Below are 15909 nucleotides of genomic sequence, written 5' to 3'. Positions count from 1 at the left end.
TAAATCCCCTCAAGCCAAAAATGAATTTTAAGCCATGATATACACTCACCGGCCACTTTATTAGGTACACCTGTTCAACTGCTCGTTAACGCAAATATTTAATCAGCCAATCACGTGGCAGCAACTCAATGCATTTAGGCATGTAGACATGGTCAAGATGATCTGCTGAAGTTCAAACCAAGCATCAGAATGGAGAAGAAAGGAGAATTAAGTGACTTTGAACATGGCATGGTTGTTGGTGCCAGACAGGCTGGTTTGAGTATTTCAGAAACTGCTGATCTGCTGGGATTTTCATGCACAACCATCTCTAGGTTTTACAGAGAATGGTCCGAAAAAGAGAAAATATCCAGTGAGCGGCAGTTCTCTGGGCGAAAATGGCTTGTTGATGGCAGAGGTCAGAGGAGAATGGCCAGACTGGTTTGAGCTGATAGAAAGGCAACAATAACGCAAAAAACCACATGTTACAATGAGGTATGCAGGAGAGCATCTCTGAATGCACATGTCAAACCTTGAAGCAGTTCTGAAGGCAAAAGGGGGTCCAACCCGGTACTAAGGTGTACCTAATAAAGTGGCCGGTGAGCGTATATACATGTACAGAGCAGCACCTACTGATGTGTTCTTAGATAAGGCACCATACCTGAACTGCATGAGAAATTTTCCCAGCTCTGCATTTTGTCAAGAGCTGCTCTAAAACCACAACACCACATGGCTAATAATAAAACAAACGATGCGCCAGACAAAAGCATTTTAACAGAGAGGTCAAACCCCTGAAGCCACAAAAGAGCTTTAGAGGAGGGCTTCTTTCCAGGCCAGTCAAGGCGGGGCCAGTACGCTCACCTTCTCCAGCTCCTCCTCGTCTTCCTCCTCCTCTTCCTCGGAAAAGTCCAGGGCCTTCTTGGACAGCAGGGGGTGCCACTGGAGGCACTTGCGTTTGGGTCGCTTTCCGCTGACCTCCCCCTCCACGGGCGCATCCTTGCCCCGCCCCCCGGCCTTCATGGTGCGGACCCTGCAGGGAGAGAACAGGTCAGGCAATCCCACGCCTGAGGGGAGATTCTGCTCTTCACTGGAGCTCTCCACAGGGGGCAGCGCAAACGGGGAGCTAACCGTACACACCGAGTCTCTCTAGGAGTCCCTGAGGCACTTTCCATAAGGCCTTGGATCACACAGGAAGAAATGACTGATTTGCACATGCCCTTTAAACATCTGATCTTACAGTAGACTTCCACTGCCCGATCACAGTCCTGTATTTTAAGGAATCCTTAAAACCTTACCCAAATATCCCCTACTTTAAGCATTTCCTTTTTTTAAATTGAAATTTTTCTCATTCAATGTTTTAAAAAGACTGACTGAAACATAACATGTCGTGATTACTTCCTTCCTTGCTAAATTCACTTTCGCATTCACATTCACATTATGAGGTCTGACAAAAAAAAGCTCAGAAGTCACACAAAAGTCACACGGCCTCACAAGGAAATCCCCCTCCAGAGAGGGCAGACGAGGAGGAGGCTGCGAATACGGAACGCGCACTCCTGCCCGTCACCGCAGCCTGGATCTTCACAGCACAGCTGTGGCGGCGGCTGGGGTCTGTCGGTTACACGGCCTCTCCTGCTCGCTGCGTTCAGCACTTGACCTCGTGTACAGACTTTCAGATGACTCGCTCAGCCACGCACTTGACAAACCGTGGTCTTTAAAAGTCTAACTGGCACTTATCACAAAGTGTAGTGGGCAGAAATTCACAAAACTGGCTGTCAGCCTGGTCACCTAATCGTCCCTTAAGTTTAACTGGCTCAATAATTCCCCCTCTCCGCCTTAAAGTGTAGTGAATTCAAGCACAAAATGGCTGCCGTGCATCACCCAGGTTGGCGCTACACATTGGTGCCTGCTGATGTTGATGACATCCCTCCATTCTGCTGTTGCTATTTGTTGTTGTTTGTTGCTGTTGTGAATTCCTAAATCCCCCTCTTTTTACTTTACTGGCCCACAAGATTACATGGACAATGATAATAAAGTAAAGCACTGCTGGTTTCCGTCTTCCAGCAGTGACTTATATGATTAACACCTCAGCGTCGCGGCCCTACTCGCCCTGTGGAGTTCACCTGTAAGTGACAGGCCAGTGTGAGGCAGCGGGACAGAGAGCACAGGACAGGGCGGCCCTCGCTGTTCCCCCGGCCTGCCAAGAGCACGGGGGCGAGAGGTAACGGGGGGCGGGGGGGGGGGGGGGCACGCGATCCCGCCCCACGATTACGGCCACAGTGCCCTGTATGACCCGCGAAACAAGGGGCGGGACCCACACCCTCACGACAAAAAGCAAAGCGCTGTCATTAGCGTCAACGTGCTAATTAATATGACCATGCTACAAAGATTAACGGCCAGTAATAGGCCCGAGTCACTAAAAGCAGAGATAGTTCAGCAATCCCCCAAATGGGCAAAGAAATTTACGACATCGTAATTCAGCTCTTAAAAAATAAAAAATAAAAAAAGCAACAGGGATGCACTGGTCAAACAATAATTTAACAGAAAAGACTATCATAATGTACCACACATGCATAGGTTTATGTGCAGCACCGCATATGAGAAAGCAAAGAAAGCTCCACGGAAATATACAACACGGAATACATAAACCCTGTAATTAAGGCTATAAAAAAAACAATGAATGTGCAGGCTGACATTTCCACTTGGTCATGCTGAATGGCCTGGACGGATCCTCGGAGCGCCTCTTGGAGGACGAGCGCAGTTTCGCGGGGCGTTATGGGAGCCCTGTGCATCCCACTGTTACATAATTACCTGCCACAATGGCAGGCAGCGCGCCGTTTATTCCAGTTAAATAAGCCGGAGTGAAGCAGAGCCTGCTGCTCTCACGCACAGCACTAGCCCAGGACAAATTCACATCTCATTACCTCGTAGAAAAAGAAAAGAAAAAAAAAAAACGCAGAGCTTCCTGCTTCCCGCTTCCCACTTCCCGCTTCCCTGGCCTGTTAATTCCATTTCCCAGTGCGGTGTCAGGGTGCGGGACATGGATTCAAAATTTTATTGCAAATTGGGGTATTTGTATACCTTAAGACCGTATCTCTCTCCATACACACACACACACACACACACATTTTGTGCAATTTCTTTAAATTTTGCTGACACATCATAAAACTTCATAGATAAAGTGTTGCTTTATAGAGAAATCGCCCCATATAGAGAAATTCATTTGATTTCAATTTCCACACCTTAAAACTGAAGCATTTACAGGATCAATCTTTCATGTGCGTTTCACCACATCAGCCTTTTCAGGAAGAGCAATGGTTAAAATAGAGGAGCAGCAGCAGGCCAGTTCAGCACAGTGTGAGGGGCGAAGGGGAATCGCACACAAACTGGAAACTTCATGCCAACACATTAAATGCCTCCTCCAAGCGGATCTCAGAGCCCTTAAAACCCAAATAGGCCTTAATATTAAACGTGAAAAATATTAAATCTACGAAAAATGAAAAATTGTGTTTCCAGTGGGGTCTGACAATACACAGATTCTGCATTCTCATCGAAAGCTATCGCTTGAAATGAAGACCACACCAAATATCAATTCACTCAATCTAATTCACTCAAAAGGAAATGCACATCACTAAAAGGAAGTGGGACCTAGTCCATCTTCAACATTACAGGTTCAAAGCCTAAATATTATCTTATGCTACAGTCATTAGAAATAATAACACTCAAAAATAAAAAACCCCAGAATTCCTAAGTAAACCACAGTCCCTTGAGCACTCAGTAACACATGATACATAATGTATTTTTCATGCTTAAGAGCCCTTGGGACATTACCTTCTTCACCCCCCAAAATCACTTGAAAGAGGCGCGATCGTGTCTCTTGATCACAGCCACTCAGGCACAGTTCCACCCACAGGAAGACGTCGTGCCAGTTCCCTGCCTCCGCATTGTTTCTGCATCAGCACAGAGGACGCCATGTGAAACTGGTGACCTTCAGGTTAACCCTCAGTCGCCTCCCCTACTCAGTGGCCAACAAACACAATACACTTGCGTACCAAGCAAGCATTTTTCACTTATGTCTTTGGGGGATTCACCTGAGCGTGCAGCCATGATCATATTAAGCTGTTTTATGTGGTTTCCTGGTCCCCACATAATGGTCTTCAGGAATCAAACCCACCCCATACATAGACCTCCTCCCAAATACCTCCAGGAACAGTCACCGGGTTTCTCCCACACCCAGCGAACATTAAGCTCTTTAACACTGTTTTCCATTACTGCAGTGAGTGCTGTAGAAGAAATGCATCTATAGAAGATCTATTCCTATGCTGAGAGGAAAAACCAGACTTTTTAAAAACACCAGCTATATAGGAGTACCACACTCACCTCTCTCATGTATAACTCTCTGCTGCCCTCTAGCTGCTAGCCCAAATCTGTGCAGTGCACATGCACACAATTCCAGCAGTCCATGGTCCCAAGTGTTAAATACGTTTTTAAAAAGACAGCCCTGGACTTCATTATCAGAAAGGGATTTCTTAAAATGGAATACTGCTCTCTTTAAACAAAAGAGGAGGTTGAAACCAACAAAGGGTAATGCCAATGTCCAGCCATGCACATAAAAATAATCGTTTTGGAACGGCATTCAAAGACCAAACATTCAGTTTCCAATCCAACAAAGCATTGTCAGTGTAAAGTTTTTTGAAGAAAAAAAAATGATCTACTGATTTTTCTTTTTTACCCATTTCACAACTGCAGATTTTGCCTGTCTATTCACCACTGAGCTATCTGCACCCACCTACTAAGTACTCCTAATGACTATTTCTCAACTTAAAGGCCACACTAAAATAAGAGAGATAGAGCTCTCATACAAACACGTTTTGCTACAGTATTATCAGGAGATATTAAAGAAGAGTGAACCTTATGAGCACAAGCTGATCCTCTGTAGGATGAGACCTACAGTGTCTTGCGGTTGTGGATTCCACAGTAATCGCTGGCTTATGACACAGCTGAGGCCAAGCCTCGAACAGAAGACTGCAGGGCCAAGCTTCAACCAATCGACTGCAGGGTTAAGCTTCAACCAATTAACTGCAGGGCCAAGCTTCCACCGATCGACTGCAGGGTTAAGCTTCAACCAATTAACTGCAGGGCCAAGCTTCAACCAATCGACTGCAGGGTTAAGCTTCAACCAATCGACTGCAGGGCCAAGCTTCAACCAGTCAACTACAGGGCCAAGCCTTAAACAGAGACCTACAGGGCCAAGCCTTGAAGAAAAAGTAGACTGCGGGGCCAAGCTTCGACAAATGGACTACAGGGCCAAGCTTTGAACGTTCAACTACAGGGCTAAGCCTCAAACAAATTATATACCACAGGGCCAAGCTTCAACCAGTCGACTACAGGGCCAAGCTCTGAACATTCATCTACAGAGCTAAGCCTCAAACAGGGCCAAGCATTCAAACAGTCGACTACAGAGCCAAGCGTCAAACAGTTGACTACAGAGCCAAGCATTCAAACAGTCGACTACAGAGCCAAGCGTCAAACAGTTGACTAAAGGGTCGAGCTTCGAACAGTCAACTACAGGGCCAAGCCTCAAACAGTCGATTACAAGGCCAAGTTTAAATCAGTCGACCACAGGGCTAAGCATTGAACAGTTATCTGCATGGAGTACTTTCTCCACTCAAAAGACTCAAAGAAGAGCTATTTTAACTAAATATACACAATCCCAATACTTCTTCCCAGAACCAGTATCATATACAAATATAGAACATGCAAACATACCAGAGGAAAAGAATATACCAGGTCTGTGCACATATTAAAAGTTTATCATCATTATATAGGTTATTATTCAGATAATCGATTTTCAAAGATAAAATTCAGTTCTAAGGCAAATGGGCACAAAGGACACATTTCCAGGATATTCAAATCACACCAGTGCTCAATTTTCATGGGCTGTAAAATACTAAAAAGTGATTCTGACTTTCCAATTTTGTTTTTACACTGAGGGAAAATTCCAGAATGGAAACAATGCAAAATGGGGGAATGTAATGACAATGTTTATTGTCCATGAGATAGAAACTACAGCAATTCTTTGTTTGCTAAATTCTCAGAGCCACAATACTCTTAAGCCATATCAATTATTCAATACGAAGCATTTTCATCTAAATACAGTTCTTGAGAGGACTCACTTGTGGAATAAGAGATAAAGACTTTCACAATTCCACAATTTGATCTCTGCCTTATTTAACATAAGACTGGAAAGATGTTTTTTAAAACCAAAATATCCAAGATATGTTAAGCACCCTGTAACATATCTAACCTAATGTAATGTTGAATGTAATTTCTGGAGTCAATACTCAATGCCTGGGATAGCATTTTGTTAGTTGAACCAGGCCCAAATTAACAACTTAGCAATGTAATATATTGCATACAGTATATACAGACGAGTGACAAATTAAAGGAAAAACCAACATAAAGTGTCTTGGTTCACCATGAGCCGCCAGAACAGCTTCAGTGCGCCATGGCATAGATTCTACAAGTCTCGGGATGAATGGAACATCATTCTTCCAAAAGATATTCTCTCATTTGGTGTTCTGATGATAGTGGTGGAGAGTGCTGTCTAACACATCAGTCCAAAATCTCCCAAAGGTGTTCATTTAGGTTGAGATTTGGTGACTGCAAAGGCCACAGCAGACGAATCACATCATTTTCATACTCATCAAACCATTCAATGAGCCCTCCTGCCCTATGGATGGGGACATTGTCATCCACTCCCATCAGGATAGAAATGTTTTATCCTAGGATAAATGCGATCACATAAAGTAACTTGGTATTGTTTTGCAGTGACCCTTCCCTCAAAGGGGACGAGTGGACCCAAACCATGCCAGGAAAATGCCCCCCACAGCATAAGAGTCACCGGACCACCTCAATGTAGGGGTCAAGAATTCAGGCCAGTACTATTCTCTTGGTGTACGCCACACATGCACTTGCCCACTTGTCGAGAATATGGTAACCCTCTTTCAAAGTCACTTATATCTTTTCCTCTTGCCATCTTGATCCAAAATCGAGGTCAACTGCGCCTGCTCAGCATTCTTATACATGCCACAGAGCATGATAGGATGTTAATTGCGTGAGTGTATCATCCAGTACACCTGTATGGATGCATCTGCGTCCTTTATGTTCCCCACTCATTTATTCACGTTTTTCCTTTAATTTGTCACCCACCTTTATCTTACTATGATGTATTTCACGGCAGTATTTAATACCTTTATATTTCCATATCTGAAAGTGGCAAGAATTAGTATATTTTCTGTATGTAAGTGTAATGGAACAGAAATGTATTTTGACTGAATTAAAAGTGAATTGTATCACAATAAATTTTAAGCATTTTCCACTGCTGTAATGGAAGCAAAGCAGAGGATTAGCTAAAAGTAAATAAAAATAATCTCATACATTTTTAAGCATATGATGTGTAAATCTTGTGGATTTCTCTCGTCTGTATTGGTATTTGAAAGTTACATCTTCTGCTTCCACAAAACTGAGTGTGCTTAAGATGGATCTTGCCTCGTTTGCTCAGTATCTGGGATGCAACAAAATGCTTTAAGGCCGTCTGTTCACTTTTGTAGACTCAGTTCACTCACTGTGTCCACCCCCAACTTTAATTTTCAACTGTGGGACACTTTCAGTCTTCCATGGCAACAGCGATGGTGACTGACAGACAGTGCAGGACCTGGCGTGCCCCAGTGTTTACGTCTAGGGTAAATGCCTCAACATGAATTCTAATTATTCCAGAGAAACTATTAGTGCCTGTCAACGTGATTTTAAGAATCAAACAAAACACCAAATTGACCAGTCAAAACCTGAAACCAATGCGGAAATCTAAATTGCCTCAACTTCTGCATGGACTCCTGACACAAGTGGGAGGCCACATGCATAAATACATACAACACACCATGCAAACATCAAATGTCTAAATTCACAGACACCACAGCCATTCACGTTCCCAATACAAATGTCAACTGTGCCTTTTATGCTGATAAAACTCATCATTTTAAAAGGCATTTTGCTCACCTTTTAAACACTGTCGGCTCCTCACAAGGATCATAACATCAGAGAATTGTCCCTTTAAGACGGACAATTATTCTTTATCTTTAAGACTGAACCCCAGGCACATCCATACTACATGCTGTCAGTGCGAGAATGGCTCTACAAGACCCGCCCCTATGGTTGCCAGTGTGGATAATGTTTCCACCGCGTATCGTGATCACACAGTAAAGGCCTGTTCCGCGTTTATCCGGGTGTTTAGGGAGGCTGTGGCACAGTCTGCAGGGCAGCCTCCTCTCAAGCCCATACATGATTCCCCCAGTGTGGTCAGGGGTTTGGTTTCCAGCTGTGACACTTCCTGTACTGTGATCTCATCTCCATCTGTACCCCTCTCCTCTTTACCTTCATCTTTTAAGGTAAAGAATATTTTTTACAAATATTTTTAAATAATTTTAAAAAATTATAATAAATGATATGGGTGTTCATTAAAGAGCTGGAGCTGCTGGATATCAAGGAATAACAAAATGCTGGGTGTTTACATTAGTTCAAGCTGTACTTCTTCCCCAATACAAAATGACTGAGAGCACTTCTGATTAACAGGCTATGATCCTTTCCAATGCACGCTGACTGAGTATACTTGTACGTCTTACTATATTACTCATTTACAAAGCACACGCACTCATTCAGAGTGACTTAAAACCCGTACATTCATGAACCGATTTTTGAAGCTGAATGTTTTCTGCAGCAATTGAGCAACTGAGATAAAAGGGCTCAATTACTTTTCCAAATTTCATCGCATTGAGCGCAAAGAGATCACTTCAGGGCCATGTGGTTAGCTGTAATATTAAATGCTATGGGTTGTGCTGATCTCTCAATGTCTTCAGCCAGCAAATCTATGCTATTGGCTATTTTGCATATGATAGTAATGGAACGGTGGATAAGCAGACAGTGTTCCAGGCTTTAAAATGATGGCCTAGTTGTTCACATTCTCCAGGAACAATGCCGTATTGATTACCTGAAAAAAGGTTCTATTCCAGCATATTTCACATATTAACAAAACTCATAAAAAACCTTGTTACACAAGTTGATTACCTACAAATTGACAATGTTTGTTTAAAAAAAAACTTTTCTGAATCTATAGACAATATAATAATATTCAAATTTTGAAACTGTGAGCTTACTGTAAAATATTGTTCTTCAGCTTGTGTGCCCAATCATTTTTGGGGGGTGAAAAATAAAATAGTAGTTTACACCTACAAAGCTTAAAGCACCATTGCATTAGCAGACACAACTATAGAAAATTATCCCGCAAAATGCTACTTTTCCTGTCCGAGCACCCTGAGGCAAGGTATTTCATTGGGTAGTGCAAAACCTACATCATCTACACTACAGTAATAATCCTATTGCCAGAAAGTTACACAATTCATTGTTTACACAAAATCCCCCGAATACTGCAAAGTATCAGTATAGAGTATAGATTTGGATGGGAGGCTTTATTGTAGATTGTGATGTAATGTTTGGTCAGCAATGTGACATGCTTTCTTAAAATCATGTGTGTACAGGTGTGCCATAGTTGTGGCCTATTGTTATGAGGTTTAGAATGATCATAAATATAATGGACAGGTATCTTGTTCACAGAAATACATTCATGGGAGAATTTCACCCTTACACACTGCAGTTTGTTCTTAATGTTATTGCAGTTTTTAAAACAGACAAGTGTTTTTCCAACTTCTCCCTTATTGAGACACTTTGTGTTAATAACAGCAACTTGTTGCTTGAAGAAAAAAAAAATAGCACTGCAAGAAGGGATGAATACAAGCCTATACCTAATATGGGTATATCACATCTGCTAAAGATTATCAAATATCCCATTTAAAATTTGGCACATCAAAAATAAACTGGCACGCTAAATCAACAGGTGTGCAAAAACATTCACTTCAGAGTAACATGTTAGCACCTGCCAATTCAACGTTCAGGAAATATTCCATGATATGCACATAACATTAATAAAATTGGGGGAAAAATGGAATCTGCTGAAGAGCTATGTCAGCAATTTTGGCAATGTATAAAATGCTGGTATCTTGCAATGGAAGAACCTCAGGTTGAAGATTTAAAAAGAGAATCACAGTCTAACTGTGATGATACCCCTATTCTTTTCTAAGGTAAGCAAAACAAAAACTGATCAGATCTTCACCGCTTTCAGAGTCTCTTATGAGCATAACATTTATGGGACTGGCTTCAGTTACCACACCACAAACCACTAGCAGTCATTGTTCAGGGCAGCTATTGGCCCAAATAAGGAGTCCACCTAATGAGCACCCAAAGAGGGAATAGAACTATGGAAAGAAACACCAAAGTAATATGACAGCCTTTGCAGCTTCAATGACCAGTTTTATGAAGTTATTTAAACAGCTACTCTCTACTTTCTCTTTTTCCCACCCCAGCCATCCCAACACACATATAAACACAAGTCACCTCCTCTGTGCATCCCTCCAATTATGCAAATATCCAAAATGTATCAAAAGTTACTGCAGTAAAGAAGGACACGTATTGAACACATCACACTCAAAGAGAAAGTAAGAAACATTACCAGAACATGTATCTTGCAGAGAAAAGACCATTTTAAAGTGCCAAATTTGCCAGTCTTCTGAAAGTCTACATAAATTACACAATTGTACATGAATATGCATGCATTAAATTTTCCACCGTGCATTTAAGCACAATGAATGATTAAACTGATGCATCAAACCCACATAAACTAACCTCTGTTATTAGGCCCCACTGAGGCAAAAAAATTACACACTGTCCAATTTCCTTTCACCAGCTATAAGAAAAGTCTGAACTGCAGCTACTCAGCTATTTGTCTCAGCTAACAGGTGCCATCAACGGTGGAGCCCATTGAAGGACTTATCATCACCATTATAATGACTGTACTGACTCCATTCCAAACTGGCCCAAAACTCTAGTTGCAGACTAAATCTAATATTCAAGAAAGGAGCCCCAATTTAAGGAGGCAGAACAGCGCAGAGCAAACTCTGTTTGACACATATTCCTTTGACAGTAATCATTTTGATATAATGACACATGATGCAAAGCCCAAACTGATTCAACACATTATCCCTAGTAACAACTTTATAAAACTTCCAAAGGGTGTGACTCACCCCAGATCAGAATACCATACAGATCTCAGCGATAACCAAACAGCATAACGTTTGAGAGGATCAGACCATAATTTATGATTGCAGAATGCTCATAAAATACAAGTTTTTTTTAAAGATAACTTTAAAATTATTACTTTGATGACAGTCATTCTTCTGTTCTAAGACCTGCATGTAGTCCCTTGTAAAACAGTGAAAAAAAACAATTGGGGATTAAATCATTCAATTAGCGGATGCTCTCATGCACAACTAATAAAGAATTTTAAGACAGAAGTACTGTAGGTAAACAAACACTGCATCTGAAAGATGACAAACAGAGATGGGATAGTATTGGATTTTTTGGCAGCTCATGTTTGAAGTTCACTGATTTCCATAGTTTGAAGCAGTCACAGGTGTACAGGTATGCCACCCAAATAGATAACCTCACATTTCATCACAGAGCCAGTCTTCTATTCTGTTCTTCCTGGGGTGAAACTGCAATGGTTCAGAGATATCCCTAAAAAGCCCACCAAACCTGTGTCATTGATCTCAACCCTGGTGCATTCAAAGAATGATCAGTCACTAATGGAAAAATAATCACCAAAAGTGCAAACACATATAGCATAACATCTCCTGGATGAACCCCCTTAAGAGTGTAGGTCAACTGTAACATACACATACTGAAATACAGTGGGACATTGATTTGTATGCAAAACTAATTAAAACAGTCACATTTGATGTTAAACCTGCCTGTACAGTAAAAACTATGAAAAGAGACCCACTTTTAAATACAATTTAAATGCTAAGCTTTTCCTAAAGTGTCATACAACATGGGACTCACAAGTAGCAGAGAAATGGTTTCAATTAGTGATTATGCATTAGATGCAGACTACAATTCCGTATTGGTTGTGATGCCACTTCGGAATAGGCCTACATCCCAAGCCAAAACTGGCCTATGCTAGTTTGTTTTTGACCTATGCTAGTCAGAGAGCACTAATGCCACCTACCAACAAAAACTATTTTAGATGGAGCTCTTGCAAACATTAGACATTAACTCCAAAATCGTATTGCCTGTATTAGAGGCTGATGATGTTTCCAAATTGTCTGGCCATTGCATCACTCAGCAAGTGCCTACTGGTACAAATCTTACCCCAGCAAAGACTTGGAACTTGGAAAGTAATCACTATTCATCTATATTATCTGGTATTAAACAATCACCATTTCATTTTGTGCATTGAAACGGCAGAACAATAAAATAATGAATAGAAACAGTGGAAATATTTTCAGATTTCCATCAAAAAAAAAAAAAAAACATTAAGCAGCTAAAATTCAGACTTTACAATATAACAACCACTGACTGGATATCTTAATGCCATTCCAAACGTGCCATTTTCCAATGCAATTTAACATTTATACATGGAGATGTGCTAGTACAGTATATAGTCCATTCCATGCATGTTGTATTCCAACAAAAAATTATGGCTATATATTAATTCCGTAGTTCAAGTGAAAAGTTGTCAATCTGAAATATGAATAAGCCCAGAAACACTGACGTCTGATATTACAAGACAGCTATAGCAATGAGGAATCATCCCAGATCAGTACATCCACATTAATTGCACAAGACATTCCAGTGACAACAGCATAATTTCTTTTACATACAATTCTAACGTCATTGATGCACGAACAATCACAAGTTATCCACTGTAGCATGTGATTTTTGAAATCTTAAACTGAAATGAATTCCAAACCGAAGGGGTTCGCTTATTTAGCGTTCATGGGTTAATACGTGTTTTAACACCACACACCTAAGTAATCAATAAGTGGTATTTCTGCGCAGTTATTTACTGCCGAGTACAGTGGCATTTATCATAGTAATATTTTTGTATGTGATCAGATTAAAAACGGATGAATAGAAACAAAATAAAACACAAATGTTAAATGAACTGCAAGCGTACTTACTTAGGCACAGAAAATGGAAAGACTGTATCTGAAAGATGAAGATGAATCTGTCAGTCCGGCTTTGTCATGCGATGAAGATGATGACCTATAAAATACAAAAACACTGTGTCCTTAGTCAAGAGACACATCTTCTATTCTCAGTCACTGCACCAAACTACCATCGGTGTTAGCATTCGACCATTTTATAAATCCGCTACATATCGGGCTCACAACAGACCGTTTACAATGTCGCCTTAACTTTGTAACATGTGTGAGGCAAACGTGCGGTAGTCGACCAACAAACTATGGTGGCACATTATTTTTCGTAGTTCAGGCGTAAAGTTGTGCATTCAAAATCCAAACAATCCATCGACATTCTTCGAAAGCTACCTGATCTTTTGCTGAGTATAAATCCTTACGATGCATTTATGTTAGGCAAAAAAACAATTCCAGGTACAGTTCAATCGGTTGGATGTAGAGTAATTGCAACGTTGAAGCAGTTTTCAGGTAAGACCGTACTAGTGCTGCCTGCAAACCGGAGGTGCTCTTTTTCACGATGTAGAGAAGTGGAAAATGAAACAATATCTTACAAATGTCCTGCCCCGAAACAAATGTTCCTCCCCAACGAATGATTATTGACTTAATCTGTCCTAATAATCTCAGTCGGATCCAGTTCAAATTCGCATCTCAGTGCAAAATGTCGATCTAGGGTCTGACAAGACAGACAAGCGAACGAGAGTCCATCTTGCTTTGAGGAAACTGAAGTATAAATCTCACTCCTGTCAAACTCAGCAAATGCAATCGTTCTAAAATATTTCTCCTAATGACAAATTGTCCTCTTTCGTTAATTAAACTTGGGGTTATCGGTCCAGATATGTGCAAAAATCCGTTCATTTGGCCTGATCTCCGTTTCCGATCTGTTAGACGGTATAAAAGTAGCTAGCCAGCTAGCTAGCCAGCCTCCTGATGCGAGTTGCTGTAGCTCACTGAACGTGTCATTAGCAGAACATGCAATGGTTTCAAAAGCCCCTGGGCCACTTTGTAACAGACATCACCTCACTTTTGTAACAGAACTTTTACTAATGTGACCATTTTTAGCTGATCAGAGTGTGTTTCTATTTGTTCCGATTGAAAATAGTCGTGCATTCGATGGGGGAAGTGCCCATACCAATCCTGAGAGAGGAAAACGAACAGCTTCTGACTGGGCTATGTCGTAGCTACATATTGTCTCCAGGTTTTGCATCGTCAGTTACAAAACACTAACTAAAGATGTTTGCCATGGTTTGATGAAGGGAATGTATTTACTAATGACGATGTATATTAGTTCAATGTGATTATATGCGATAAATAATTTACGAAAAACGAAAAGCTGCACTCTGTCGCTGTCAGCACGGTGCAACAAACTGGCACAATTTTCGCAATAGATGACTGAGTGGTCTCGATAAAACGGCACTCGGATCTTACTGAAGCATAAAATACCTGCAAGTTTTCTGTCATGACGGCTCATAAACACGAAAACTTACCTCCGAACCCCGGCTCAAATGCCAGGGCCTTTGCATTCCAGCCTCAGTCCACCTTTAAACTTATTGACACCTCATAACAGTTCTGCACTGGTGTGCTAGTACAATAACACAAATACAAGCGACGGACTCCGAACACTTATTTTGCCAGACAAATGCAACCTTCTGCGTTGAGCGCAACGCCGCTGCCAGAACTCGCCAAACTAACTATAAAATGTGATGTTTAACTGTCGAAATAACAGACTTGTTCAATTGAAAATTGATGACTGTACTTTCGTTTTCCTCGAACAATTTTCTCGGCTTGTTTTTTCCTTGCCCTCCCCCCGTTCGCTCAAGTGTTTTTTCTCTCTCTCCCTCTAGCTCTCTCTCTCTCTCGTCTTCTGTAGCAGAATTCTCAATGTGGATGTTCACTGCTTAGTATTTACTGGCCTACTCGTGGAACATCATTCTGATTCTGGCCTTACAAGACACGCATCTTTGCTAACTTTTGCGATGATTTTTTGGGGGGTGGGGGGAAGTCACTCTTGAAGTGTCACCGGGAAAGAGGGAGAGAGACTGATGATTACGTTTGCCCAAGTGAGCCTCTATCTCTGTTTGTCGTGTGTGACTACTTAATATAGCTTCCTGGGTGTTGTGTTAGTAAAGGATTGGAGAAGTGCTTGGAAAATGAAGTGTAACAGTATCAGTATGCAAGCACTTACCCGCGACAGGCCACCCAGTGAAATTATTTGGAAAGTAAAGCGTGGTAGCCTACTCCAAGGAGCCGTTGTCCACCTCTCTCACCCTCGCCCAGTATTTCTCTCAGTTTTTGCAACATACAGTACTGTTCGTGCACGGAGCGAAAATATATATTTTTTCATTCAAGGCTGATAGCGATTGGATGCTTGCATGAGGGACAGCCAGCTCCAGCCACACAGCGAGCTTATAACAACTGAGCACCGCTAAAAGACATAGAGATTAATATAACATTTTCATAATGTTCTGGACATGAAGCTTACACTTACACTGCACAACAGACCAGGTAGGGGAAGTAAAATGCTCACCCAACTAATTACGAAGAGGACAATGTAATGGAGGCAACATCGGTCAAAGCCACTGCGTCTCCGCGACACTGCAACAACCTACGGTCACGAGAGAAAGAAACAGCGGCAACGGATATCATAAAAGCCGATATTTACAGTAACAGTTCAGGTTAAGTCATATCAAGTAGCCCAAGTCATTAGTGGCGTTATAGAAAACAAATACATTTCATATACGTTACGTTTGGGGAGGTGGGAGCGTTCGTCTCACGCAAATCTCTGTGGACT

The 15909-nt window shown here is 41.5% G+C and overlaps 1 protein-coding gene across 6 annotated transcripts in view; it reads right to left on the bottom strand.

The window, feature by feature from the left end:
• LOC135263316 (HMG box transcription factor BBX) overlaps nt 1-15701 on the bottom strand; it is a 40485-nt gene extending 24784 nt beyond the window's left edge. The window contains exons 1-3 of one of the 6 annotated variants that reach the window (XM_064351200.1): nt 15646-15701; nt 13104-13188; nt 838-1006 (exon numbers count right to left, since the gene is read on the bottom strand). In XM_064351200.1, the coding sequence (XP_064207270.1) occupies nt 838-996 (159 nt within the window). In that variant the 5' untranslated portion in view covers nt 997-1006; nt 13104-13188; nt 15646-15701. The other 5 variants (XM_064351196.1, XM_064351199.1, XM_064351195.1 and 2 more) reach the window with 5 other exon arrangements.
• Nucleotides 15702-15909: the final 208 nt, after the last annotated feature.

Source organism: Anguilla rostrata, chromosome 9 (genome assembly GCF_018555375.3).
Source record: "Anguilla rostrata isolate EN2019 chromosome 9, ASM1855537v3, whole genome shotgun sequence".
Classification (NCBI taxonomy): domain Eukaryota; kingdom Metazoa; phylum Chordata; class Actinopteri; order Anguilliformes; family Anguillidae; genus Anguilla; species Anguilla rostrata.
Note: the sequence above shows the minus strand (reverse complement) of the source record. Positions and strands in the feature narration are given on the sequence as shown.